This window comes from Vigna angularis, chromosome 3, assembly GCF_016808095.1.
Source record: "Vigna angularis cultivar LongXiaoDou No.4 chromosome 3, ASM1680809v1, whole genome shotgun sequence".
Taxonomy (NCBI): Eukaryota; Viridiplantae; Streptophyta; class Magnoliopsida; order Fabales; family Fabaceae; genus Vigna; species Vigna angularis.
The window spans coordinates 5,575,509-5,602,781 of NC_068972.1; the positions used below are offsets into that span (position 1 = coordinate 5,575,509).

The window sequence follows — 27,273 nt, forward strand, 5'->3', positions numbered from 1 at the left end:
TCAGCCCAACATCGCTTCCACCCGTTGTCCCTTCTCGCGCCGCTTCCTCAAATTCCTCGCCATGTCCCTCACCGCAACACCTTCCAAAAATACCACCACAACCACTACCCTCAACACCCGAGCCCCCACAACTTCGCGTCTCCCCAATCCTTCTCTGATTGGCTCAAACCCTGCCTCTCCTCCGAGTCCTTCGCCTCATTGAGCGTCAAGCCCGACACCAAAAACGTGCACAACCTCTGGCTCAAACTCTCCCATGAAGAAACTTCCCTCACCGATTCTAGTCCTTCGATTCGGACAGTCCTCATCTGTGTCACCGCCAAACATGGCAAGGTCCTCGTCGAGTCGCACCAGGAGTTGTCCGATGGCAACATTCGAAAGCGTGGCAGGCCCTTATCGGAGAAGATGAAGCCCAACGAGGACCCCGAGTCCGCCGCTATCAGAGGCATTTTCGAAGAGCGTGGCTATGCAATTGTTGGTGTAGGACCCAATCCCGAAATCGCTGACATTGTCACCATCGATCCCAATTCGTACCCGGGTTTGCCCGGTTGGGTGTTTTACTCTTTCCTTCTTGAATGCCAATTACTTCATTTTGTTCAAATGAATTCAGAAATAGGAGTGGTAATCAGATAATGGGTTGAATGGGTTGAATGAGTTGTTGTTAAGTTGTAGCTAATGAATTCAGCTTGTGTTGGTATTTGTGATGCGGAAGGGAGGGGAGGGTCGTCGATGGCTGAGGAGGCTGTGGGAACATCCATGGTGGGGGAATGGGGTTGGGTTGGTGGAACGGGAGAAAATCTGGGAAGATTGATGTCAGAAAAAAAATGATGTGGCATTCCACCGTCAGCCAGCTCAGCATTTTTTTAACACTGTTAGTTTTGGAGGATGAAAAATTATGATTTCCTTAAAGAGTAAGGAGAAGGATCAAAATGTAGCCTAATTTGAAAGAGAGACTAAAAACAAATTCGTTTGATAGTTTAGGGACTAAAAACATATTTAACCCATTAATTAAATTATAGTTTTGAAATCATATCATTAAATAGAATAAATGGCAATTTGTTTATATGTTTCTCAATGAAAAGCAAGCTTGTGTTATGTACAACTGAATCTGAATAAAATAAATATTAAAAATACCAAAAGATTAGAGAGAGGTTCAATACCTAAAAGACTACTTGGTACAATGTATATTTCAGACGTTGTCGCTTGATGTTAGCGAGCCAACACCTACAGTGTAGGGACCACTCATTACATTCTCACAGAATCCAACCTGAACATCAAGTCAAAGAATTCAATGTCTAAAGAGATATATTTAACTACAACAACTTTAGCAGCCTGCTAAGACCGAGTGAGGACCATTCGGATGGATGTCGTTTACTTCACAGAATGGTTAATTTTATTTCAAACTCCTGGTGTTGATAGTTTTAAAATTTCATTCGATTTTACTTTTCATATTCATTTAAATATTGCAATAGGCTAATAGTTATTATATTTTCATGTGTGGAACTAATAGGAACTAATAATTAAAAATTGAATAATAAAAGAAAGTATATTAATTTCAGGAGAAAGAAGACAGCAATAGTTAATGTTTGGGATTGTCTGCACGCTCACAATGTTCCATGACACATTTTATTCAGTAAATCATCCGAGAGAGAGCATTGAGAATTGTTTTTGTTAGGCGGCATGGGCGTGTTTTGTTCCGGCACGTAGACAAACACATGGTAATTTTGATGACACAAAAGTTGTAGTGGATTAAGAAGGAGAGAGAGGAGGATGATGGGCAAGGTAGTGGTTCTTTTTTGGGCTTTGGGATTTGTTTTTGGTACAATGGACTAAAATAATGTAAGTGTGTTTGATTTGTGCTCCTGCTTGAGGACAAGGAAGGGGCATGTTTGAGATTGATGATGCTTCCCAGTGGTGGAGACGTGAGTTCCCAAGCAAACCAAACACGGCCAACTCAAGTGCGTGTGGTGGGCCCATTATTTCCACACACACAACACATCCCAACAATATTCCACATTTTCCACTGTTGCATTGCATTGCATCCTATCATATCATATCATATCATCCTTCTCCATTTCAATGTTCTTCCCTTCTCAATCAAAGGATATAGGACTGAGTGGTGTCCATTGTGTTGTGCTTACATTATTCATGGACACGACCCACAGCACCATGGCCTTCGACTTTCACATAAACAATGTACCTAGCTAACCTATCTATCAACTTTCAATTTTTAACATTTTCTTCCATCACGTGAAACCCATACCAAGACAACACCCTTCCCGGCAAACCACTACTCATTTACCCCTCATACACTCACAAACAATTCATTCTTAAACGTTTCGTTTGGTACGCTAAAAAAAAGTTCATTTACTCCAAAATCTCATGCTACAAACCTTTATTCAATTATGTCCCTTTCATGTGTTGTTGTCTTCCCATCAACACAAGCTTTAAAACCCAAAGGTTATAGTTTTTGTTGGTAGGTAATCCTTATTTCAAATACTGTACGTTTTAAAATTTAAGTTAATTTTGTTTTAATTTTTTAAAAATATCTCAATATACATAACTTATTTCTTAAAGTATTATGAAAATTTCAGTCACATTGAAACAGATATGAAATAACTGTCGCTTTCTTTCTTTACAAAGATATGTAAGATGAATCGAGGCAGTGTCACTGACCAAGAATTTTTAAAGAATGAGATGGTATGAAAGTGAGAAGTGATATACACGTGAGTGAAGGATTATGGTAAAAGGAATATAAAAGAGTGTGGTAATAGAATGTCAATGAAATCCTCCGATATGATGGAGGAAGGTTGCCATAAATATTATACCCATTAACACCCACACCACATTAATTAATTAATTAATTAGCATTAAATTATTAATATGGAATGAACCACAAAAAGCATTAGTATTTTAATGTGAATTTGAATAGAGCTGTGTTTGCAAATGCACGCCTGCAATTCCACTCATGATGTGGGTGTGGATAATTGTTTCTTCTTCTAACCTTTCTGCCTGCACTTTGTAGTTGGGATAATAATTGCAGGAACAGTTTGAGGCCTTTTGCCATTAAAATATGCAAAAAAAATTGTAGCATTTCTCATATATATTCATGGAAGCATGCCATGGGAACTGGGTACTCAACCTCCTGCTAAGGGGCAATTAAATACAGAGACATGGAGAACTTTAGCATGGTCACTCACTAGGGATAGGTAGGTCTAGGATGATTTTTTTTTTCATCAACATTTTTAATATCGACGGTGTCATATCAAATTTTAACATCACGTGATCATATTTTCAAACATTACTCTTTTTGATAAAAAATAAATAAATAAATAGTTGGAACATATATAATTGTTTTGTGGAAATTAAGAAAAAATTAAAGACAGATCGACCTCAGTAAATAAATTAGAGCATGTATAGTTTATGGGAAAAAATACAGTAATTTTCTGAGGTTGAGATTAATTAGGCCAACCTTTTGTAACCCATTTTTCTCACACATAGTTGGCATATAAACAATATGTAATTTACTTAATTTAAATATCAAAATGTTTTTTTTAAAAGAATAAAAGGAATCAAATTATCTTCCGCTGCTGAACATGTCAATTACTGTGTCATGTATGAAGCAAACACAAAAGCATAGATTGTTGTGAAAGACTTTTACAGAGTAGGTCATATAAGGTATCAAATAATTTTTCTGCCTTTAACTTTATACATAGCTTTGTCATGGAGAAGTGGATAGACAAAAACGGCAACAAAACAGTTTTTTTCTCCTTAAATAATGGATAGAACCGCAGCCTTGTAAAGAACCTTGTTTCTCTCCTGGGGTAAGAAACTCTAATGTGACAACGTTAGAATGCCTTTACCAACATCTTTTTTTCTTTTTTTTTTCAATTTGCTCCATTTTGATGCACTATACTAATAAATTCCTAAAAACGTTACTCCTTGCAGAAAAAAGATTCGTGCTTTTTAAGGAGACTCTGGCTTTATAGCCTTTAGTCTTTTCCTCAATCAAAATCAACGAAATTTATTTTGTGTGTGGATAACCCGTAAATTGTTTGCATCACAGCGCTGAATTTTGAGGGTTGAAAGTTTTAAGTTGAAGTAATATGAACTTAGTATTTTATCTATTTTTATTTAGAGCATGTGTTGGTCCAGAATGCTGAGAATAGTTACACTGATGCCAAGAATATGTGTCTTTTTTCTGTTTTGGCAGCAGAAGCAGATGCCATTCCTGCATCTGCATGCCTTCTATCTTTGAACCAAACACAGCTTATGTCGGTATCAGAAGGCACCAAAAACTTTCATCATTCATTCAAAAGAAAAATGGTCAGAAACCCCAAAACAAGGCCAATGACTACTTTCACTTTACCTTCCTTTTCATCCTGTTTGTTTAATAATGTTTATTGTTCATTTCATTATTATCCACAACACAACACAATCCACAGACTGCCCAACCATACTTCACTCATTTTTTTCTTTCTGTCAAACAAAACAGCCAGCCAAGGACAATTTTGTCCACAGCTCAGACACAGATTTGTTTTTTCGGTCTCTTATTTGGGCCCCACACCAGCCCAAAAGTCCTTGGACGATTGAATTGCTTCTGCTGGGGCCATGGATTCCATACACTTGTAATATGGGCTTTCCTTCTTAGTATGTTCATGGCATCTTTTGATGAGTAAATGTAGTACTAAAAAGTATACGTGATAAACGAGGAAAAGATAAAATAAATTATATTATTAATTACCCCCACAAAAGTGTTTATATGAAAATGAGTTTATTTTTTCTTGATCGTTTTACCATAATTTGTGAAGGTTATTAACATTTGATTGTATTAAATTCTGTATTGTGTTGGAGTTCAGTAATCTAGTGGATGAAACGAAGACTATATGTTGGTTGCTGTTTTTGTTGCAAATTATGTACTTTGAATTTGACAATGACATTTAAGTGCTAAAATTTGAACGAATATAGACAGATTTAGATTGTAAGAGAAATGAAGGAGGTGCACTGTTAAACATTAAAATATTGAAAACTTGTGTGTTATGTGAAAAGTTTGTTGGCTACAAACAAAGTCGCACATCAGATCAAATATGAAATACATATGTGTTTATATACATATAAAATACATTCCTTAAAAATATGTTTTTTTGAAATAGTACCACAAACAAATCTGTGAGAGTTTAGCCCAAAACGGACAATATATTATTAATGGGAAGATTTATGGATATGAATCCACGCAACATCTTTGTGGTTTGAATTGGGGTGTTTGGTTTGAAATAATGGAGATGATGTTGATGAAAAGAAAAGAAAAGAAAAGGAAAAAAAAGACGAAGGAAGAGGGTGTCAGCACAATAGTAAGTGACTTTATTTGCATTAAAAGTGTGCAAAACTTTTGTAAGTGTTTTAGTTTCCACTTTATACTTTTATTGGAGAAGGCAAAAGGTTGTAGATGGTGATGGGACCAATGAGTTGCATAGTTAAAGGTGAATCTGGCGCGAGTGTGTCTGTGTGAGAGAGTAACATTTAAAACACAACACAAGATGATTCTCTATCTTTTAAAGAAAAAAAGATGATTCTTTATGCTTTACTTTGACTGCAACTGTGCATATAACATGTTCCAGCCAAACATCACCCGTTCAATCAGGAGTTTTCTACCGTCTATCTTTCAGGTTGCCAAATATTAGTAGACACTCTTCTTCCCTTTCATTTCAAAATATAATATCCTTTCTTTTGTTTAAAATCCACTTTTTCAAACCATTTTTTATTTAAGACATTGTATTTTGAAAACACGTATTATATTTATGATTTGTTATTTGTTGTAAAAATGTATTTTAGTCCAAGTTTATATATTTTTATTTCACCGTTTAAGTATAAATAATGTTAAGATGGGTATAATTAGGTTAGAAAGACTGAGATTACTTGAATTTATTTCAAAAAAATTTGATAGGGTAAAACAACTTATTAAAAAAACTATCACTTCATAAAAATAAATAATAATGTACATTTTTTTTGGAAATTAAATTTGAATAGTTAGCCATTCATTTTACACAGAGTGATTCTAAACATGACAGCTAAATATTGACATTAAAAGTTCATGTTTCAAATCAGCGAGTATGAATTTCCTCATAAACTATACATTATTGTTATTTTACATTACTTTCTAATATCAATGTTTTTGTGCAACATTAAACTAGTGCACAAAAAGTCTCCAAATAAAATAAATAAAAAATGGGTAACACACCCGTTTATAATATTAATATAAAAAAATACAAGTTTTTTAATGAAATTTTTTATTTTAAAGTTGTCGTACATTTATAAATAAGTAATTATAAGAAATGGGTTAGAATAATCCGATAGTGGACCGTACAGGGGTAATTATTGGATGGACTCCAACCGTACGTGGGATTCGAAGATAACAATGGCCCAAATCCAGAGCATTGGGCAGTTCAACTTAAAGTCGCCAAGTTAATTAGAAGGGGCTTTCTTCCTGCATTCCATTGTTTTTTTCCTGTACCTCCAACTTTTGCTTCATTTCTCATTTTACCCTTACAAAATATATATTAAATAAACGAGATGTTATGATAACCAACCGTGGCATCAATTAGATTGTGACTCCATTACACCAAAGAAAGTTTCATAGAGAAAGGATGAATTTGATCACCTAAAGTTTTAAACAATTTTCAAGCCAATGCACTAGAATTGAGTTTTCAGAAATGGTAAGACAAATACCATGATTCACAATATATAATAGTTTACCCTCTCCAACGTCTCGCGTAAAAGTATTAAATAATAGGGAATTGATACCAGTTTCTTAGTCCTTCAACAAATATAATAAATTGTTTCTGCTAAAATGAGACGAGGACCTGTGTGAAGTTCTTGTCTTCGCTAAACGTCCGCCCTGTTCCTTATTTTGTGTAACCGATGAGTGTGGAGGATGACCTGCAGAATACACTCTGACGCTCAAGACATAATCTTTATCTGTAGGTCTATAGTAATTTAGTTATGAATCAAAGTGGGTTTACCTCGAAATTAGTCTTCTATTTATAGAATTTATAAGAATCTGACTAATTAATTTACCTCTTAATGATCATCAATGCAAACATTAATCACTCAACAATAGTCGTTGCAACATTAATTGCGCTTTAACTCCGTTCAACTGTTGTCGGGACCCTGTGTGACGCTTTCTTGCACGTCAACCGCTCAATCCTTTCCCTCCAGTTCGTCACTGATCCGTCGGTCGACTATAAGCCCATGATAACACAAATTTTAACCATAAATGACATGAATCTTTCACAATCATCACTCAAAGCTTTCATTTCATATGCAAACCATGTTCGTCCCGCAAATAAACCACTCTTTCCATAATAACATATTTCATCCTTCATGTCATTAAAAGAAAGAAAGAAAAATCATGACAAGTTACAGCAAATGCGACATGTATATCCAAGTAAATAAGGCAATATAATTTTTCTAACAAAAAATTACTCTAGTTCATAATAAAAAGAGGATGAGTGTGTGCAGGAGAGAAAAAGACGTTTCTTTAAATCGGCTTGGAAAAACTATAATATGTTCCAAATGTAAGAAGCAAAAGAGAATGTAATGAAGTCATATTAAGCTATAAAGAAATTTGAAATGGAGAATTTAGCCATAATTTATTGAAACTACCACAACGGGATCAACTTTTAGTAGTTCACGTTAGTGAAAAAAAATCCAACTACTTGTTGTTTGACATATAATAGAGAAAGATGAGGCTATGTAAAAGAAAAAAAATATGTAAGTCGGTGTATTATCGAATTTGAAAATCCGTAAGTTTTTTTTTGAATTTTTTTATCGGATATTGTTATTCATCATATTTTAAAATTGGGTTAAATATGTTTTTAGTCCCTAAATTATAAGGTGATTTTGGGTTTCGTCCCTCTTCGAAAGGTTTGTTTATTTTAGTCTTCTTAGTTTTGAAACTCTTATGTTTAGTCCTTAAAATTGAACGACGTTAAGTTTTTTTTTTATGATGTAGCTAACGGTGAGCCAGGTGAATGCCACGTTTTTTCTTTTTTTTCTAAAATATTTGCCATGTTTTTTCCAAACCCTTCCTTCTTCTCCCTCAGATCACTCAAAACGTTCGCTCATCTCTTTCACACCCACTACTGTTAATGGGATATGGATCTTCTACTAGTTTTAATACAAGTTGACATTTTTTGCATTGATCAATTGCTTATATTTTAGTTGGATTTCCTGGTTTTAATTTACAAGTGGCTTTTCACAATGACACTGCAAAACTGAGGTGCACGATAAGAATGACGATCTCACACTCGCGATTTCTGATTGGTAGAGGCGCGTGGAGTTTGTGATTCTTTTTGGTTTTTGGTTTTTGTGCATGTTGGTGACGTAGATGAATGCAGTGGATGGTGGTGGTTGTTAGGCGTGAGGGTTGATGGAGGAGAAAGTCGCGATGGGTTAAGGGTTTCGAACTGGTTCTGGTTTAGGGATGACCATGGTAGCGCGAGTTAAGGTTCGCAATTTGATCTTGTGGTAGAGGATGAAAATCATGATTGTGGTTTTTTTTTTATTCTTTCATATTCGCGATGAAGGTGTTTGGGATTTCTAGGTTTCTGATTAGGACGAAGGAAGATAATGATCGCGATTTGGGTTCATGGAGGTCTTGCGATGTGATTTTCTGGTTTGCTGGTTCATTAGGCACGGTGGTAGGTTTGCTCGCAGTTTGCAGATTTTGCAATTCTTAGACTTGGGTTTCTGCTTCGCAAGTGCCATGGTGGTTTGCGGTGAAGGTGGCTTCACTATGGGGAAGTTGTTTCGAAGGAGAAACAATGATGGAAGGAGAGGAATAATGGTAGGTGTGAAAGAGGTGAGCGGACGTTCTAAGTAATTGGGGGAGAAGAAGGAATGGTTTGGGGAAAACGTGACAAATATTTTAGAAAAAACGTGGCATACACTTGACTCACCGTTAGCCACCTCATACAAAGACTTAACACCGTTTAATTTTAAGGACTAAACATAAAAGTTTCAAAAATAAGAGGACTAAAATGAACAGACATTTCGAAGAGGGATGAAACCCAAAATGGTTTGATACTTTAGGGATTAAAAATATATTTAACCTTTAAAATTTGATTAATATTATTTTTATTTTTTAAAATTTGAAATTGGGATAAGTGTTAATTTATTTTATTGACCAAATTTTGAAGTTTGATTTTAATTTTGTTTACTAAATTTCAAAGTCCAATCATGTGTAAATTTTTTTCTTTCATCATATTTTAAAATCAAATTAAGAGTTAATTTATTTTGTTTAACAATTTCGAAATAAATTAAAGCATCAATTATTTTGTTTATCAGATTTTGAAATTCACTTAAAGGGTCAATGTTTATCTAATTTTAAAATCCGAACAGGTGTTGATTTTTTTTAAAAGATTTTGAAATTCAATTATCTGAATTCTTGTTATTATGAAATCTGGATTTTGAAATCCAATGTATATCGTCCAAATTACACACATCCCATACCACACATATAATAATAATAATAATTTATTTATTTAATATATATTTTGTTGGAGTAAAATGAAAACCGCAGCAAAATTTGGGAGTGGAGGTGTGCAGAAAGAAGCCCCCTAAATAGAACCTACATTTAATTATAAAAAAGAAAATCAGAAAATTAGAAAGGTTGGGGTATTATACAAACCACCTTCTTCTTCTTATTTTTAAGGAATGCAGATTTCTTTCGCCTGAAAATATAATTTTAACCTTTTCATTTATGAAAATTAATTTGTCAAATTTTTAAATAGATAAACTTATTTATAAAAAAAAGCTCAAAATTAAGGGAAAAAATGAAACAGTTTTCCAATTAAATTTACTCCGTCAAAAAGTTTTCCAATTAAAAATATTTTTTAAGGAAGTTATCATGAATATTTTTTCACGTATCATACTTTAACATCAATTAAATTTACTCCGTAAAAAAGTTTATTACATTTTTATTCTTATTCAACCACAATATTTTTCTATCGCAAAATTTGTTTTATGAATCTCATTTTCGTAAAATTTGTTTTAAAAATAATTTTTTATTTTTTTTTATCGAATTTCAAAAATAATTTTTTTTTATTAAATTTCCAAATCTGATAAAAAAATAAAAATTCTTTATTAAATTTTAAAATTCAATAAAAAATAATCCTTCGTGGGATTTTAATATCTAATAAAACACAAAAAAATGGGGTGTAGGGTTTTTAATAGAAGAAAAGTTTTGAAATTAAAAAGAAAAATTGGAAATACAAGGTAAAATAGTAATTTTCACCACAAGTGCTCCTGCACCTCTTTACTATTTTCTTTTATTCCAAAAATGCCCTATACCTCCCCATTATATTCAACAATCTTTCTCTTTCTCTCTCTATATTAATGGAACATTCACATGGCTCAGATTTAAACTTGTAATATATTGCAAAATTTTATTTACACTTTACCTTAAATAAGTTTGATTCAATCTTATTTTTATGTTCAATATATATATATTTTTCAAATTACTTAATAAATGGTAAAAATTTGTTTTAAATTTGTAGAAAAATGTTTATATATATGTGTGTGTTTTTTTTTTTACATTTAATATCTATAATTTTTAACATTATATTATGTTTTAACTTACCGACATGTTTGACTCAAATAACTTGAATAAAATATTTAATTTATTAGATAAATAATATAAAAAATATTATTAAATACTTAAAATATAAAAAAAAAGTTATTTATTAAAGATTTGGAATTTATTTAGTTCTTTCGTCATTATAAAGTTAGTATATAATAATAATAATAATAATAATAATAATAATATATTATTTACTATTAATATTATTATGTTTATTATTTTGTATTTGCATCTAACTTTTAAGTTTATAAAATGAAAGTGGTAGAAGCACTAATATTGAAGTTTCCTCTGAATTTTATATTTTGTAATATATCACAAGTTTAAATCACAACATTAATGCAGAGAGAAAGATTATTGAGGATAGTGGAGAGATGTAGAGTATTTTTGAAATAAAAAAAATAATGGAGAGATGTAGAGTATTTTTGAAATAAAAAGAATAGTGGGAGGTACAAAAGTAAAATAAAGAGGTAAAAACAGAAAGTGCCTTCTAAATCAGGGAATTAGGAAAGCCTAAATCAACGACACCCAATTCAAGCATGTTGAGGCCCGGTTTGAAAAAAGCGGCTGGCTGTTACCAAGCAATGAACCTAATTTTGAACTAAAAACCAATGAATCAAATTGTTGGCACACAAATCTCAAGTCAAAAAAGCGATGAGAAAAAAAAAATTATATTTCTTTAATACGAGAGAAATGAAAGAGGATTAAAAGAGAAAGAAATTGAAAAGGAAAAAAATGATGTCTTTTCCAATTTAACAAATACAGGAGAATTATATAGTTTTGTCCTTTTCATGGTTTTTTGTTCCGTTTCTTTTCTTGAGTGGAGTGCATAAAGTAAAATATATAAGGCCCATTTATTTTCTGTCGCTCTCGTGTTATTTAACACAAAGAGAAAAATTGAAAAATATGTTTGTTTTTCTTTGATAACAAACTCTTACAACTTAAGCAAAATGTAATCCTTTATGTCTCTAAACAAAGCTTTCTCGTGTACGTTATCAATAATTTAATCATCATAGCAACTCAATTATTGTTAATTGGGTCAATCCTTTCTGACTGAATTGACACATTTTATGTGTGGACAAAGAAATAAAAAGCAGAACTAGCGCATGCTATTATAATTTATTCAACTTCTCTACCTCTGTTAATTAGATTCAAATGAATAAAAGCTTTGCAACTATTCATAAACCTCAAATATCTCCAGACAGAAATTTGATTTCTAAACTAATGTAATTTTCAAAAACACGGAAAAATGAATTTTAAATGTAATTTAATTTTATAAAATTACTTTTAAAGTTTAACTTATATCTATTTATATATTTTAAATTGATTTTATTTTTAATTAATAAATGACTCCAACACTCATAAAAACCGATTAATTAAAATATAAACTTGTATGCATATAATTTTATTTTAGTCATTGTGAACCCTGGAATATTTTTCTTACGAGTCTTTGTGGGTCGTATTCTATGCAATTACGTGGCATATTTTTTAGATTAGTTTTGGGTTATTGGAAAATAAGATTAGTATGTGTTGTAAGTTGTAGCAATAGATTCCCCACTCCACTACCTTTTGTTTTACTGATGGACATTGCTTTTACATTAAATATAGCAGGTTTGATTAAATTAATTGTTTTTGGTAGTGATTAGAATCAAATTGTCACTTCCTGATACGATATTTATGCTATGCTTGCCCCATATGTGTCAGATAAGCATTATTAAGATACATAATAGATATTCAATCACCAATATTATTTACTTTGTTATTAATTCCCACACATACATGTTTGTCGACTAATTAAGCACATCCAAGATAAGATACCCTATTGTGTTTCTTCTGATGTCCGTTGTGAGCAATCACCTGTTCAAATTTTCATTTTATTATTATTAATTAAGAAAATGATATTTTGTATTTTCAAAATTGAGGATTTTGATTAAACTTTAATTAATAGTATATCACATTAACTAAAACACTTAAAATAATAGTATTAAAAATCTAAATGTGGCTAATTTCTTTATATTATTATTTTAACTTCTTATCGAATGAGATAACTTCAAAAACCATTTCATTCATTTATTCTTGGCTTAATACCTGTTTTTGTCTCTCTTTTTAAGGGAAATGTTCACTTTCGTCATACCTTTTTAAAAAAGTTCAATTTGGTCCCACGTTGTGAAAAAAGTGTCCAAGTTAATCCTTTTTGGTCACGGCGTTAAATATTTAACGATTATGCTGCCAGCTAGGAGTGTGGTGTGCAACGTGGCTTTTTACTTGCGTAACGTGGCAGTGACAGTTTTCCATTAACTGAGAACGTGACAATGAGATTAAAATTGTGATTGTTAGGGTTTGATTTGGGAGCAGGGTGTCTCTGTCACAGTGATCACCACACTCCAAAATGCATCCCGTTTCAAATCAACTTTTGCCCATTCCATTGATTTAGGGTCTCAAATCAAACTACTTGAAATCCAATTCCCATATCAAGAAGCTGGATTGCCAGAAGGGTGTGAGAATCTTGACATGTTACCTTCACTGGGCGCTGGCTTGGATTTCTTCAATGCTGCCAACAGCAACACCCAAAAGGAGCAAGTAGAGAAACTCTTGGAAGATCTAACGCCCCCACCAAGCTGCATAGTTTCAGACATGTGTTTACATTATACAGCCACCATTGCTACCAGATTCAACATCCCCAGTATCTCTTTCTTGGGACAAAGTTGCTTCAGTCTCTTCTGTATGTACAGCCTGGGAAAATCCAGACTTCTCTCAGGCATAACGTCGAACACTGAGTACTTCGTTTTGCCTGGTTTGCCCGACAAGGTTGAGATGACCAAAGCACAACTTCCAGCGCAAAAAACAGATGCTGAATGGAGAAAATTTTATGCCAGAACAGGTGCAGCTGAAGGGGTTTCTTATGGGGTGGTAATGAATTCCTTTGAGGAGTTGGAAGCGGATTATGCCAGCGCTTACAAGAAGGCCAGAAAGGGTAGAGTGTGGTGTATTGGTCCTGTTTCACTGAGCAATTTTGAAATAGGCTCCCAAATCAAACCCTAACAATCACAATTTTAATCTCACTGCCACGTTCTCAGTTAATGGAAAACTGTCACTGCCACGTTACGCAAGTAAAAAGCCACGTTGCACACCACACTCCTAGCTGACAGCAGAATCGTTAAATATTTAACGCCGTGACCAAAAAGGATTAACTTGGACACTTTTTTCACAACGTGGGACCAAATTGAACTTTTTTAAAAAGGTAGGACGAAAGTGAACATTTCCCTTAAAAAGAGGGACAAAAACAGGTATTAAGCCTTTATTCTTTCATGATTTTATATCAATTATGCTAGAGGGGTGTAAGAAGAAAACACTCCAACATGTTAAGACTTAACTCACCTTAACTAATTTAATTGATACATTCCATGTTGGTGGAATACATGAACTGATTCGCTTAGCCTTTATTTGAGTTGAATTGAGGGGAGAGTGGAAAAAGAAAGAAAAAAAACCAAAAGTGAGATTGTTAAGAAAAGTAAATGAGACAAAAGTTTATGTTAATTTTGACTGATATAACAGAATAATTTTATTTTATATTAATATGTTTTAAAACTTGTATAATTTTTTAAATATAATTTGATATAATTACAAATTAGAAAATATAAATTAAAAAAATATATTAGAAAATTTTAATATATAAAAATTACATTAAAAAATAATATATTAAAATAAATTATTTTATTTAACATTAAATTTTAAAAAAAATTACTATTTTATTATTTATTTACAAAATATATAATTATTAAAAAAAATTATTATATTAAAGAGATTAATCGATTAACCAATATCAATTATATTAATTCATTCTTTTTATTTTTAAGGAAATATTAAATTATTGTAAAAGAAAATTTGCAATACTATAGGGTATTAAAAATTTATTTTGAGTCGTATTATATATATTTGTATTATTTAACAGAATTTTATTGGTTATTGAATTAAAACTATGATTATTATTAAAAGTTAACATTTTTTTTTGGAATTTCACGCGCGTCCTCATCCTTATCTTCTTACTTCACGTTTTTTTTTGGTTTATTTTTGTTGTGTCTCTTTATAGGTTCAAATTCATATTTTTCTTTTAGACAATATCGTATCAAAGATGATTTTATTTATGCTATGAAGAAAATGATTAAATATATTAGAATAATAGAGAAACCCAAATTAAAAATCTGGCTAATATTACATTAGTTTGATTTATTATGAACATCCTTTATAAATTGGGAAATTTGTAGTTGAAAGTAGAAGTGAAAATGATAAAAAATCACATTAGACATTAATATTATTTTAAAAAACAATTTTCGTATTATTATGACTGAGTTATGGTTATTTGATATTGGAGTAATTCTTGACATTTTTCCATATTAGGAATTTTTTACAAATAAAATACTTAATTTTTTTATAGTGTATTTATTCTTTTTAAATTTCAATTGAATTTTATTGATTTTTGAAGTTATAGAGATGAGTTGTCTTAAGTCCATTAAGTTTTGTTTTAATGTAATTAGCTTACATTTTCTCCCTACCCAATCTAGGTCAAACATGTGGTTGGGAGAATTATTTGACTAATTTTAACCCTATTTGCATTTCTGTATTCCATATTAAATTCACAACAGTTGTAATTATAGAAAAATAATGATGCGGGTACAAATTATATTGCATAATTTGATGCCCTCTCAATAAGTGCAAGCGTGTCTCTCTTATTTTTTATTAAGTTTAATTATGCGTTTTTGTTTATACAAACTGAAAGGTAATTAGTAAAATTGTAAACTCTTTTTATGACGGGTCTCTTCCTCACTTTTTGTTGAATTATTTAAAAATACTGAATGAACAGAAAAGAATTTTTTGGCATTAGTTATGATAATTTTTTAACAAATAATATAAGGTAATTTTACTAAGATATTAAACATGCACTTCGTAGATTAGTGATTCTTTTTATCTAAAAAGGATAAGAGGGGAAGATTTTTTTTTATGCTCAAACTAATAAAAGAATTAAAATATATTATATGAGAGTAATTATTAATATTTTTAAAAAAATACTAATTGTATTTATAAAAATAACATGAATCTTTAATCAATGCTTGATTTTGAATAATTCTTTAAAAAAAATATAATAACAATTTAATAATATTAAGAAAAGGATAAATAATAATTAATATATTAAATTATTAATATTTAATTATAATACGTGAGTATAATTCAATAGGTTTAACTTATTTTATAGTGAAGAATTTAAATAAATTTATTTGAAAGTATATTTAATAGGTCTTTTGGACTTGATAGAAAAAAATGTTTTATGTTTTGTTGTTTTTTTTCGTGTTTTATTTTCTCTAGAAAAAGTGTGATAGCAAAAAAGTTACTTGTTTTTAAGTGATTTTTATACAACTAAAAACTAATGTGTTTAGCTTCGTATTTTTAGAAAAGTTCCACTTTTTTACTGCATCTGTTTTTTAAAAAGTTGTTTTTACCAGAAGATAATACTAATTTTTAAAACAAGTTTGCCTAAAAACATGTTCAAAATTACAGTATTTTTGTATTAAAAATATTTATCTCTAAATAAAAAAAAAAGACATATGCAACAAATTAAAAAGTCAACTACTGAACTGTTAATTAAGGATTGATAATAGTTATTAAGTATAGCAATGGACAACTGTGGGTTCAAAATTTGAAAGAGAAAACTTGACATTTTAAAACTCATTATGATTTCCACTGGAATTAGTTAAGAATAATAAGCAGGAAACTCATTACACTTCTCTTAAATTTTAATTTACTCATACAGATTAAAATAAAATATATAACAAATTATTGATTACATTTTATTTCACATCATATATGAAATTAACGAGTAACACAAAGTTACAAAAAATTAAGAATTAAACTATATTTTAAAATAAACGTATAGTTTAAAATTTAATGCTTTCTTTGTTAATCAATATTAATTAAATTAATAATGATAAAATTATTTAACTAATAAAATTGTTAATTTGTATTAACTAGTAAAATATATCTTATCATTCTTAGTTAAATAAAATTATTTAATCTCATTATTTTAAATTGTTTCAATTTAATTTTAATTTTATGTTCTCATCCACTTTCTTTCAATAAATATAATATATACTTTGACAAGTATTCATTTAATGTCTTGCGTTTTCTTAGATCACTTCTCTTAACCATTATATTACCAACATAAACAATAAGAAAGATAATCTTTTTCTTTTTCTTTTAGAAATAAGGAATAATCTTAATTGCTTTATAGATATCCAAAAACAAACACTATCTTAGTGAATCTGTCAAATCATGTTCACGAGGATGGTTTCATTTCGGACAATAACTTCTCTAACTTGCATACAATTTCTATATATATCCAAATTCAAATTTATTAAAAAAAAAATTCTCAATAAGAAGACATTTTTTAAACTCAAATTTTTGTAAAGACATGTCAAGATTTACCACCAGAGATAACAAAACTTGAATGGTGTTAATTTTGAATATGAACAAATGTTTGAGTGTAATCTATTTTATATTGTTGGAGAAAAGTCTAATATATTATGATTTTGATAAAGTGCTAAAAATAGCAAATTATAAATGCATAATTGTGTAAATATTGAATTTTAAAACTTCTGAATAATTTAATGACAATTCCAACACATATTAAATATTCTTATTATTATGACTGTAACACATAAATTATTTTATACCACATTATATGTTATTTTCAAATCTCAAGATACCATTTATTTCTCAGTTATATCTTTAATTTAATTAATAAAAATAAGAAGAGAAAATGTAATAATACAGAAATATACATTAAATAAATCTGAAAGAAAATATAAATATAAGACCCTGGAAAATAACGTACGCTAGAGTACGCGTGGCAACTGGAGATCGAGACACCCCAACAAGTACGTGGCAACCGCAGAGCGCGACACTTCACCTACGGACGCCAGGTGTCACGTCGCATGGAGTCTGGAGTAAGGAGCGCAGTGCAGTTGCGTGTTACTCTGAGAACGCGACACTTCAACAACGGACGCCAGGTGTCATGCCGAGGGGAGTCAGAAACCAGTTAGTGGAAAACAGGTGTCGGCTGAAGAGGGGATGTTCGTCCTCGACTGTGGAGCCAAATTTGAATCTCAGAAGAGTCTACTCCACTCTCTGCATTCACTTTCTTCCTTACCAAAACTCTGACCTTTCTTCTTCTCCACCTTCTCTCTACTGAAACTTCTCCTTTCTCTTCTCCGTTCTCGTTTCAGAAACCGTAGAACCATTCCTGGTGTCGTGAGCTTCAATCTGAACCGAACAGAATTGGGATTTGAGCTGGTAAGTTCTCGTCTCTAACCGTTCGACCATTTAGTTTCATGCGAACCCAAGTTCTGGTTGCATGCATGGGTTGTAGGTTTGAGTTGTTCTGATTTTGGTGTTTTAGATTAAGTGAAAGTTGTTGAGCGAAACCTGAGGGTAGAACGCTGTTAGAGGTCGAACTAAACCCTTGCATTTTGGGCGAACACTGCTATCCAGGTAAGGGAAGCTTATTAAATTTAATTCGTATGTTTGTCGTGTACTGTATGAACATTATGTGTGTCGCATGAAATATGAACTGTGTTATTTGATTGTTGTTATATGATCATAAGTATGAGTTGATATGAGTATTTGAATATATGAAATATATATATGTATGCTGAGAAATGAGTAAATGTAAGTGAAACTTGAATATGAACTTCTCTATGATAACGTACGTCCGACATCAAACGGTTCTTGACCGTTTGGTGTTCTAGTAAAACTCTTTGAATTGAAATACTTTCATTCGGGAAGATTTCTGGTCGAGGTTGAACTGTGTCGACCTACTGTGTCGATCACCCTGGTGACTACAGATCATCCATCTGTGTCGACCTACTGTGTCGATCACCCTTGTGACTACAGATCATCCATCTGTGTCGACCTACTGTGTCGATCACCCTGGTGACTACAGATCATCCATCTGTGTCGACCTACTGTGTCGATCACCCTTGTGACTACAGATCATCCATCTGTGTCGACCTACTGTGTCGATCACCCTTGTGACTACAGATCATCCATCTGTGTCGACCTACTGTGTCGATCACCCTTGTGACTACAGATCATCCATCTGTGTCGACCTACTGTGTCGATCACCCTTGTGACTACAGATCATCCATCTGTGTCGACCTACTGTGTCGATCACCCTTGTGACTACAGATCATCCATCTGTGTCGACCTACTGTGTCGATCACCCTTGTGACTACAGATCACCCATCTGTGTCGACCTACTGTGTCGATCACCCTTATGACTACAGATCATCCATCTGTGTCGACCTACTGTGTCGATCACCCTTGTGACTACAGATCACCCATCTGTGTCGACCTACTGTGTCGATCACCCTTATGACTACAGATCATCCATCTGTGCCGACCTACTGTGTCGATCACCCTTGTGACTACAGATCATCTCTCTGTGTCGACCGACAGTGTCGAGTAACCTTGATTAATACAGGTCGTCCATCTATTTGGTAATTGGTTCTATTCTGTTTTGGAACGGAGTAAGTTCTTCGGTTTTGTTCTCCACGGTTGTCCTCATTATGAAGGGGGCTGAACGTTCGTCTCCTTTAAGAAAGTGGAACATGGAATGAAAATGTAATTAAGAGGATGAATTAAGATGTGTGAACACTATATTACATGATTATATGATTATGGAATTTGGACGAGCGTTCCAGGGTGGAACGTCTCATAATGTTGGATATTAAATTGGTAAAGTATGACTGTGGCTATTGCTAATGCTGGCTTGGTCCATCCTGATATTCCGTGATACTCATCTTCATGTAGAGGAGAGTAGTTCATGTGTGGGAATGGCGGGAGGTCCTTAGTCCATAAGTTAACATGGGCGACGTAAGAACGGACTAACCTCGAGTGGCAGCTGTTGAGGGTCTCCCAGTTATTACACCACTCGGGTGCAAGGACGCCTGTAGCTACACAGATTCATACAGTCCGGACGGTCAGTCTAGTATCAGGAATTGAATGGAGTTAAGGGATTGATTTAATTATATGTTGTGAATTATTTGATATGTTTGATGTATTATGAAATTAATGATTTTACTTGAATTAAATTCAATAAGCTTACCCTGTGTTCTCTTCCTTGCGTTGTCGATCGTTTCTGTACGTCTGTCCTGTCCTTGCAATGATCATCCGTCTGGATGTGAGCAGACGGTGGAGCGTCACTAGAAGAAATGCTAGAAGAAGAAAATTTGGAGGACGCGACTCTGGTGGACGTTGAAGTTAAAGCCGAGCCCTAGATCGCTCGCTCATGTATTTTAGTTTCGCTAAGTTTATTTTGTGGACGTCGGTTATAGTTTTGTAAGGCCGTTCGTCCCTGAACTCTTGTATGTTTTTAACGTTCGTCATTTTCTGTATATTTTGGCCATTCGACATTTAACTCTCGTTCGGTTTTCCTGTAAGACTGCACTGTTTATTTGCTTAATGTAATAAATTCTGATTATGGTAATTACTATATTTTGGGATGTTACAATAAAAGATAACTAAATTAAAATTGCATTCAAAATAAAGAAAATTGGATGTTTTCCTTAGATAAAGAAAATTTAAACAAGCATTATAAAAGAGCAAATAGAATAAATATATTTTTTATTATAAACTTAAAATATAACTTATTTATATTAAAAATATTTATTAATTATAATTTACTTTATATTTCTTTATATAATATATACACATATTAAAATATAACCCTTTTATCTTAGGTATAATAGACATAATTAAAAAAAAAATGCCAGTCTCCAAGACATTATTTTATATAAGGTATTAAACTTGTTTTCCTTTATTTTCATTAAACATTATAAACCATGCGTATTTCTTTTATAAATAACAAGAATTTTATTAAAAGTCAACTAAATTTTGAAAATTGATAATAAATTGATCGGATATTTCAATAGCGTTTTTCAACTGACCAATCACCGACCGAATATTCATAGAAATATTCAAGAGAAGTTTAGCAATAAACATGATTATATCGTGTTTGGATCGATATTAGCATGTGATTACCAATAAGCTCCTCAAACACTCCTATAAATATAGATAGTGGTAGCAAATGTCATAAACCCGTAAAATATTTCTCTGAGAGCGACAAAAACATAACATTAAATTAAACATCGAAACATATTTTGTAGATACATTTTCCTGACTAACTAGAAGGGAAGACAAAAGAAGAAGACAACAATTCAGAGAAGGAGATTTATAAAATTGTCTAAGTCTCGAAAAAATATATAATCTTATTTTAAAAATTGGACAAAAGTAATATAAAATAAATATTTATGTTCTATAACACTCCATATATGCTCCTTTTCATTAAAGTTTTTTTTATTTTGTTTAACTTTCACTTTTACATTTAAGATAGCCTTATTTTTTATTTAAATTTGTAATTATAATGTATAAATGAAACAAATAAAAAAATATTTTCATAAAAAATATGAGAATGAATAGAATTTATTAGATTTTGTGTTTTCAGAAAATATTTAAATCACGCTAAAAAAACATAAGCGGGAGAATGTGGAGTAATACAACAGCATATCTATAACCTTGCAAAGGAATCTGACCTTATTTAATTAAAACGAATGCTTCCGACAGCATTGAATATATTAAAAAAAAACACAATAAATAAGGAGATAGGGCAAATTTTAACAGAAGAAAGAAATTGAAAGTTTGAAACCTTTGGAAAGTCCACCTTAAGAAAAGGAAGAATTGGAATTTAGCATGAATGAGGACGTGAAAGAGGAAACGTTCACTGTATTGTTGGTCTTGGAATGAGCAAAGGAACGACGTCGCTTTCTCCTTCTCCTACCCCACACCAAGAAATTGTCTACTTTTTGAATCTCCAATTTCAAATCAAGAAGATTCACGGTAACTGCCAGAGGGACACTTCCAGCCATAATTCACCCACATTTCTCATTCAATAATATATAAATATAAGAGGTTTAGGTAAAACCATTTACATATACTAAATAAAATTCATTCATTATCTGTAAACTTTATTTAAGAGGCTGCTGCCACCTTTTTAGCCAACTAGTTTGCTTTCGCTTCGTGCTTTTCATTTATTCAAAACAGAGGCATGCAGCACCACTATCACAATTTTTTTTTAATTACTATAAATATAGAATATATAATAAAGTTTTTTTTTTTTAAATCTTAAAAAGTTCCACAGTTTGTTTGACATTTAGATAGTGGAAAAGGGGTTTCTTTCGTGTATAATGATGTTGGCTGTGTTTAGACAGAGAGGATGTGTGTTGGATATTTTAATAAAAAATATTTTTTTAATAACTTTTTTATAATGTATGTGATGGTATGTAGTGGATCTGTTTTAAATATTTTTTTAAAAATAAATTCAATCAAATTAATAAAATAGAAACACGTAATTTATTTTATTGTTAAAAGTTATTATGAAAAATTGCTAACACATCCAAATTAAAACCCGTTTCAAAATCATAGTAATTGATTTGCTAATGTTTTTTGAATAATTTTAATATTTTCTATAAGTTTATTAGACATTTTATCTAAATGTTTTCATTTAAATAAGAAATAGTCGCTAAACTATTTGTGTATTAATTTAGAATATATTTTATTTGAATGATTGATTTTTTGCTCATTAATGAAAAGTAAATCGATGTTAATAATAATTAATTTGATTATTGATAAAGTTATCAACTTGGCTTTGGCTAACGCTTGCCGCCTTGTTCCTACCACTAATTATTGATAAAGTAAGTCAAGGATTTGTGTACCAACCGTGTGTTCACTGTTCATTTCAAACTAATTCGAGCTTCAAAATGGTCAAATGCTACCCTTTTTAAGTCATTTCACTTAATAATCGATTTGATCATTTAACCACTATAATTATTTTCTAAAATTATTTATACTATGTATGTATATATATTATATACTTTATGACTATTTTTTAATCTTCACGATTTCATCAATTCATCAAACTTCTAACGTTTCATAGAAATTTTAATAAAATAACATAATTTTTGTTTTCAAATTTTTTTAAAAATAGTATCATTTTCACTTCATTGAAAGGTTAAAAGATAATAAAAATGTAGAAAGTTGGAAAATTGAATGACAGCATGAGAAAAAATTAAAGATGAAGTATACTTTTTTGTAGACTGTTGATAAAGTATAAATTAAAAAATTATGATTTTTTTTATTCAATTGCTTATTTAGCATCTACGAATATAAAATTTTTTGTTAAAAAAGTTACTAATAACACTCTTAAAATATGGAAAGAATATGAATTAATTGATTGATTGATTGATAAAAAGAAAAACAACATAAAGAAGAGGCAGCGAGGTCATGAAACAGATCAGCAATACACAGAACACAATGATGACAATTAATTAATATATTAATTGGTAAAAGTGAAGAAAATTAAATGCACAGTAAAGACAAAAGTATCTCTCTCTAACACGGGTAAAAAAGAAAGTGTCTAGGTTCATCCTCTTGAACCAGTCTCTATCAAAGGAACCCCTTTAAATATAAAATCCCAAACTCATCGTTTTTGAGCAACCCAGGTTGTCTGTTACGATCAGCATCAATCAGAGTAAGAAAGCAAGTTCACAATTTGGGCCTCCTTCAATTACCCATCTGCCCCTCCTTCTCCACTAACTCAACCTTTTCTATTTTATAAAGCACATTTTAATAAGGGTCCTCAACACAACACAACTCACTTCAATGGCGTCCATGGCCACTTTTTTCACCCAAACCTCCTTTCCCTCCCATTCTCTCTCAAAAACCTTCGACACCCATTTCGCCACTGCCCCGAAAGTCAACTCCTGTGTCAGTTTCAGGGCGAGGAGGCAAGTGGGGGTGCGTGTTTCGAGCGGGTTGATCGAACCTGACGGAGGGAAGCTGGTTGAGCTCGTGGTGAAGGATTCGGAGAGAGATTTGAAGAAGGGCGAGGCGCTGTCGTTGCCAAGGATCAAGCTTTCGCGAATCGACTTGCAGTGCGTTCACGTCCTCAGTGAAGGATGGGCCACACCCCTCAAGGGCTTCATGAAGGAAGCCGAGTTCCTCCAAACGCTTCATTTCAACTCGCTCCGACTCGACGATGGCTCCATCGTCAACATGTCGGTGCCTATCGTCCTCGCCATCGATGATGAACAGAAGCATCGGATCGGGGATAACAAAAGGGTAGCTCTTTTCGATTCCAAAGGAGACCCTGTTGCCATTCTCAATGAGTAAGACACTCACACATCTGCCCCTCGTTTATGTTTATATTATATCATGCTTTGATTCCATGCTCAATTAGCATGTTTTTGTGCCTTGTTCTTTGTGGTTTTTAATTTTTCTTCTTGTGCTTAGTTCATCAATAATCAAGTAGGAGGGGAAGAAGGATTTTTATATGTATATTTTTTATTTAATTAGAATGTACTTACGTGATTTTATATTTTTGACACACTGTTATTCAATCAGAAATTGTCATTGTGTTGACTTGTAAATAACCGTGTTAGTAGTCCTAATAAGTGGTACTCAGATTTCTTATTGATTATTTGAGTTTATGGGAATCATACTCTTATTATTATTTTTTACAATGGTATGAGAAAAATATGAAATTAAGAGTATTAACTGTGAAGAGGTACACTAGTGGTACAAAAAAATTGCTGTGACGCAATGGTAGGTTGTTGTGCGCTTCTCATATATGTAGGTGTGATTTGTTTCTTGAGCTATGTGCAGTTTAAATGTCAACTATTGAGAACTGAAGTTTTCGTGTGCAATTGGATTTAATTCATACCGGGAAAGGGGGAGTTGCGAAAATTGGGGACGAATTTGCTGGGAATTAGGATTTCCGTATATGTTTTTGTTTCTTTGGTCAAATCCTGTTCGTTTTGTATTGTGATGCTATTGGTTGAATAGTCCATCACTTATACAATGCCGTAGTGGGATTTGAGACCGTTTCCACTACTGTCGTTTTCTCCACTTTGTTGATTTTCTCATCATTATTTTCATCCATGTCGATCCAATCTTATTGAGGTTATAATATTGTTCTACTTTCAACTTGGTGACTTCTATTGGAAAAGTTAACATAAGAAGATCCAGTCGAGGATATGAGAATTTCTATAGTTTGCTGTAACTATAAAGTATTCAATAGATATTGTGCTTGTACGGACATATGTATATGGCTTTGCCGATTTCCGTGGTCCCAGAATACACGACAGCAGATTGTAGTTGGACTTTCTTGTTCTAAAATATCCCTGGATTAACAGATTTATTCAGGCTTCTTAGGTTTGAAAGCATGTTGGTATAGGTTCCTGGACAATAAAGTTTGCGTGCCTTATCCATTTGACCCGTATTAAGACAGTGCTGTCCAAAAGCACGTACCTAATTCAGATATTCAAGTTAACATTGATACGAAACCTGAGATAATATGGCTTGACAAAGTTCTAGGGACTTGTATTATGAATATCATTAGGATTCTTACACTTAGGATGTGTCAAATGTCAATAACACAATCATTTCCCGATTAATTTGGTCTGCTATTACAGTTGAAGTTGATGCTTTGAACAGCTTTATATGTGCGCATGTTAGTAATATCTGTATGTGTGATTTTTATTTATTCTACATTCCTTCTCTTTAACTGTTTTATTATCAGCCATTCCTATGACTTATATTTTTCTTTTGGTTATTTCAGTATTGAAATTTATAAGCACCCTAAAGAAGAAAGAATAGCCCGAACTTGGGGAACCACTGCCCCTGGCCTACCTTATGTTGAACAAACAATAACCAATGCTGGAAATTGGTTGATTGGGGGTGACCTAGAGGTCATTGAACCTATCAAGTACAATGATGGACTTGATCATTTTCGGCTGTCCCCTGCAGAACTTCGTTCAGAGTTTACAAGGCGCAATGCTGATGCTGTTTTTGCCTTCCAGCTCCGGAATCCTGTTCACAATGGCCATGCTTTGCTGATGACCGACACCCGAAGGAGGCTTCTTGAGATGGGCTATAAGAATCCTGTTCTCTTGCTTCATCCACTGGGAGGCTATACCAAAGCTGATGATGTCCCCCTTGACTGGAGAATGAAACAACACGAAAAGGTGTGTTTACTAAACCCATTTACTTTCTTTGCCTTTTCTATTGGATTTTAATAATCCCGTTGGTTTGCAAATTTTCTTCACACACACACTGACTGCAAAGATGCCCGTCTTCCTAATTAGCATTGTTTCTTTCAACAGAAAAACTCAGCTCTATCAATCTGTTTTTTGTTTAGGTACTGGAGGATGGTGTTCTTGATCCAGAGACAACTGTTGTATCTATATTCCCTTCTCCCATGCACTATGCTGGACCCACAGAGGTGCAGTGGCATGCAAAGGCTAGGATAAATGCAGGGGCTAACTTCTACATTGTTGGTCGTGACCCTGCAGGCATGAGCCATCCAGTTGAGAAAAGAGATCTGTATGATGCTGACCATGGGAAGAAAGTATTGAGCATGGCACCAGGATTAGAACGACTGAACATTCTTCCTTTCAGGGTAATTGAGATTGAGAATTGCCTTCTCACTGATGTTGAGTGAAGTAAAAAGTTCACTTGGCCTCTTCGATGTATGCGGTGATGATCATTTTCATTCTTTTGCAGGTTGCTGCATATGACAAGACTCAGGGTAAAATGGCATTCTTTGACCCTTCAAGGCCTCAGGACTTCCTGTTCATCTCAGGCACAAAGGTATGTTTATTCTCAGAATACCAAACCTTGGAGTAGATGTTCTTGCTGGTTGAATATTATGTTAACAAGGGTTACTTGCATTTTCAGATGCGTACACTCGCAAGGAATAAAGAAAGTCCTCCAGATGGATTTATGTGCCCCGGTGGATGGAAGGTGCTGGTTGAATATTATGATAGCTTGGTACCCTCAAGCAATGGCAAAGTGCCGGAAGCTGTTCCAGCTTAATGTTGTATCATAATGTATATCTCATGATGATTGGGAGAAACCTTAAGCTTACATATTCTCCTTCTAAAGGCCATATATTCCTCCAGGATCCTGTGGTCCAATCTCTCTAATAATAATAATGAAAAGTTTGGAGAGGCAGAAGCACATACAAATTGCCTCTCTCTGTATGTATGGCATTTACTCACCTTTTGCACTTGCAGTGCAATTGAGCTTGCCAGCTTTGTAATATAATCTGGTTGTGCTGATTATTTGGTTGGATAGTTTTCGTTTACAACACTTTATTTCATCGTTGTTTTAGTCGTGCGGTCCTTTTTATCAATTTAAAACTCACTTCAACCAAAAATTGATATTATTACGCACATAAGATTATTCCATAGTAATTGGTCCATTATTCTTAGGCGTCACTTACACATTATTACAATTACGTTATTTATGTAAGTTACTGGCGGACCTGGGTGGACATTTAAACCTTTTATTTTTTTCAAATTGCATGAAATTATATTAAGTATTGCGTCCCTTAAATTTATATATTGACTCCAATGTAAGAAGGTGTAAAATCATATTTGTGTAGTGATAATGTTTATTAAATAATTTGTTCCCACTATTTCCGGTTGTGCGAGGAGTTTTTAAACATGAATGTGTGATTCTTGGACACCTGG

General features: G+C 32.5%; 2 protein-coding genes and 1 pseudogene across 2 annotated transcripts; 2 read left to right on the forward strand and 1 right to left on the reverse strand.

The window, feature by feature from the left end:
* On the reverse strand, positions 1–515 carry LOC108324762 (uncharacterized; annotated as a pseudogene).
* A 157-nt stretch (positions 516–672) lies between these two features.
* LOC108324761 (UDP-glycosyltransferase 73C7-like) lies at positions 673–13,675 on the forward strand. Its single transcript, XM_017557693.1, has 3 exons — positions 673–809; positions 8,689–8,857; positions 12,971–13,675. Exons 1-3 carry the CDS (start codon positions 673–675, stop codon positions 13,673–13,675), a joined length of 1,011 nt encoding a protein of 336 aa, XP_017413182.1.
* A 9,388-nt stretch (positions 13,676–23,063) lies between these two features.
* LOC108326227 (ATP sulfurylase 1, chloroplastic) lies at positions 23,064–26,862 on the forward strand. The gene is made up of 5 exons (XM_052875598.1): positions 23,064–23,907; positions 25,359–25,764; positions 25,938–26,198; positions 26,303–26,389; positions 26,477–26,862. Exons 1-5 carry the CDS (start codon positions 23,402–23,404, stop codon positions 26,612–26,614), a joined length of 1,398 nt encoding a protein of 465 aa, XP_052731558.1. The 5' UTR covers positions 23,064–23,401; the 3' UTR covers positions 26,615–26,862.
* The last annotated feature ends 411 nt before the right edge of the window (positions 26,863–27,273 follow it).

What these genes read in the sequence shown, in the direction of transcription:
- LOC108324761 (XM_017557693.1), top strand. Translation starts at nt 673, where the DNA reads ATGAATTCAGCTTGTGTTGGTATTTGTGATGCGGAAGGGAGGGGAGGG. An exon ending in GAAAATCTGGGAAGATTGAT is followed by an intron (nt 810 to 8,688) that starts GTCAGAAAAAAA and finishes CTGGTTCATTAG; the next exon opens with GCACGGTGGTAGGTTTGCTC. An exon ending in TAATGGTAGGTGTGAAAGAG is followed by an intron (nt 8,858 to 12,970) that starts GTGAGCGGACGT and finishes TGTGATTGTTAG; the next exon opens with GGTTTGATTTGGGAGCAGGG.
- LOC108326227 (XM_052875598.1), top strand. Translation starts at nt 23,402, where the DNA reads ATGGCGTCCATGGCCACTTTTTTCACCCAAACCTCCTTTCCCTCCCAT. An exon ending in CCTGTTGCCATTCTCAATGA is followed by an intron (nt 23,908 to 25,358) that starts GTAAGACACTCA and finishes TGGTTATTTCAG; the next exon opens with TATTGAAATTTATAAGCACC. An exon ending in GAATGAAACAACACGAAAAG is followed by an intron (nt 25,765 to 25,937) that starts GTGTGTTTACTA and finishes TTTTTTGTTTAG; the next exon opens with GTACTGGAGGATGGTGTTCT.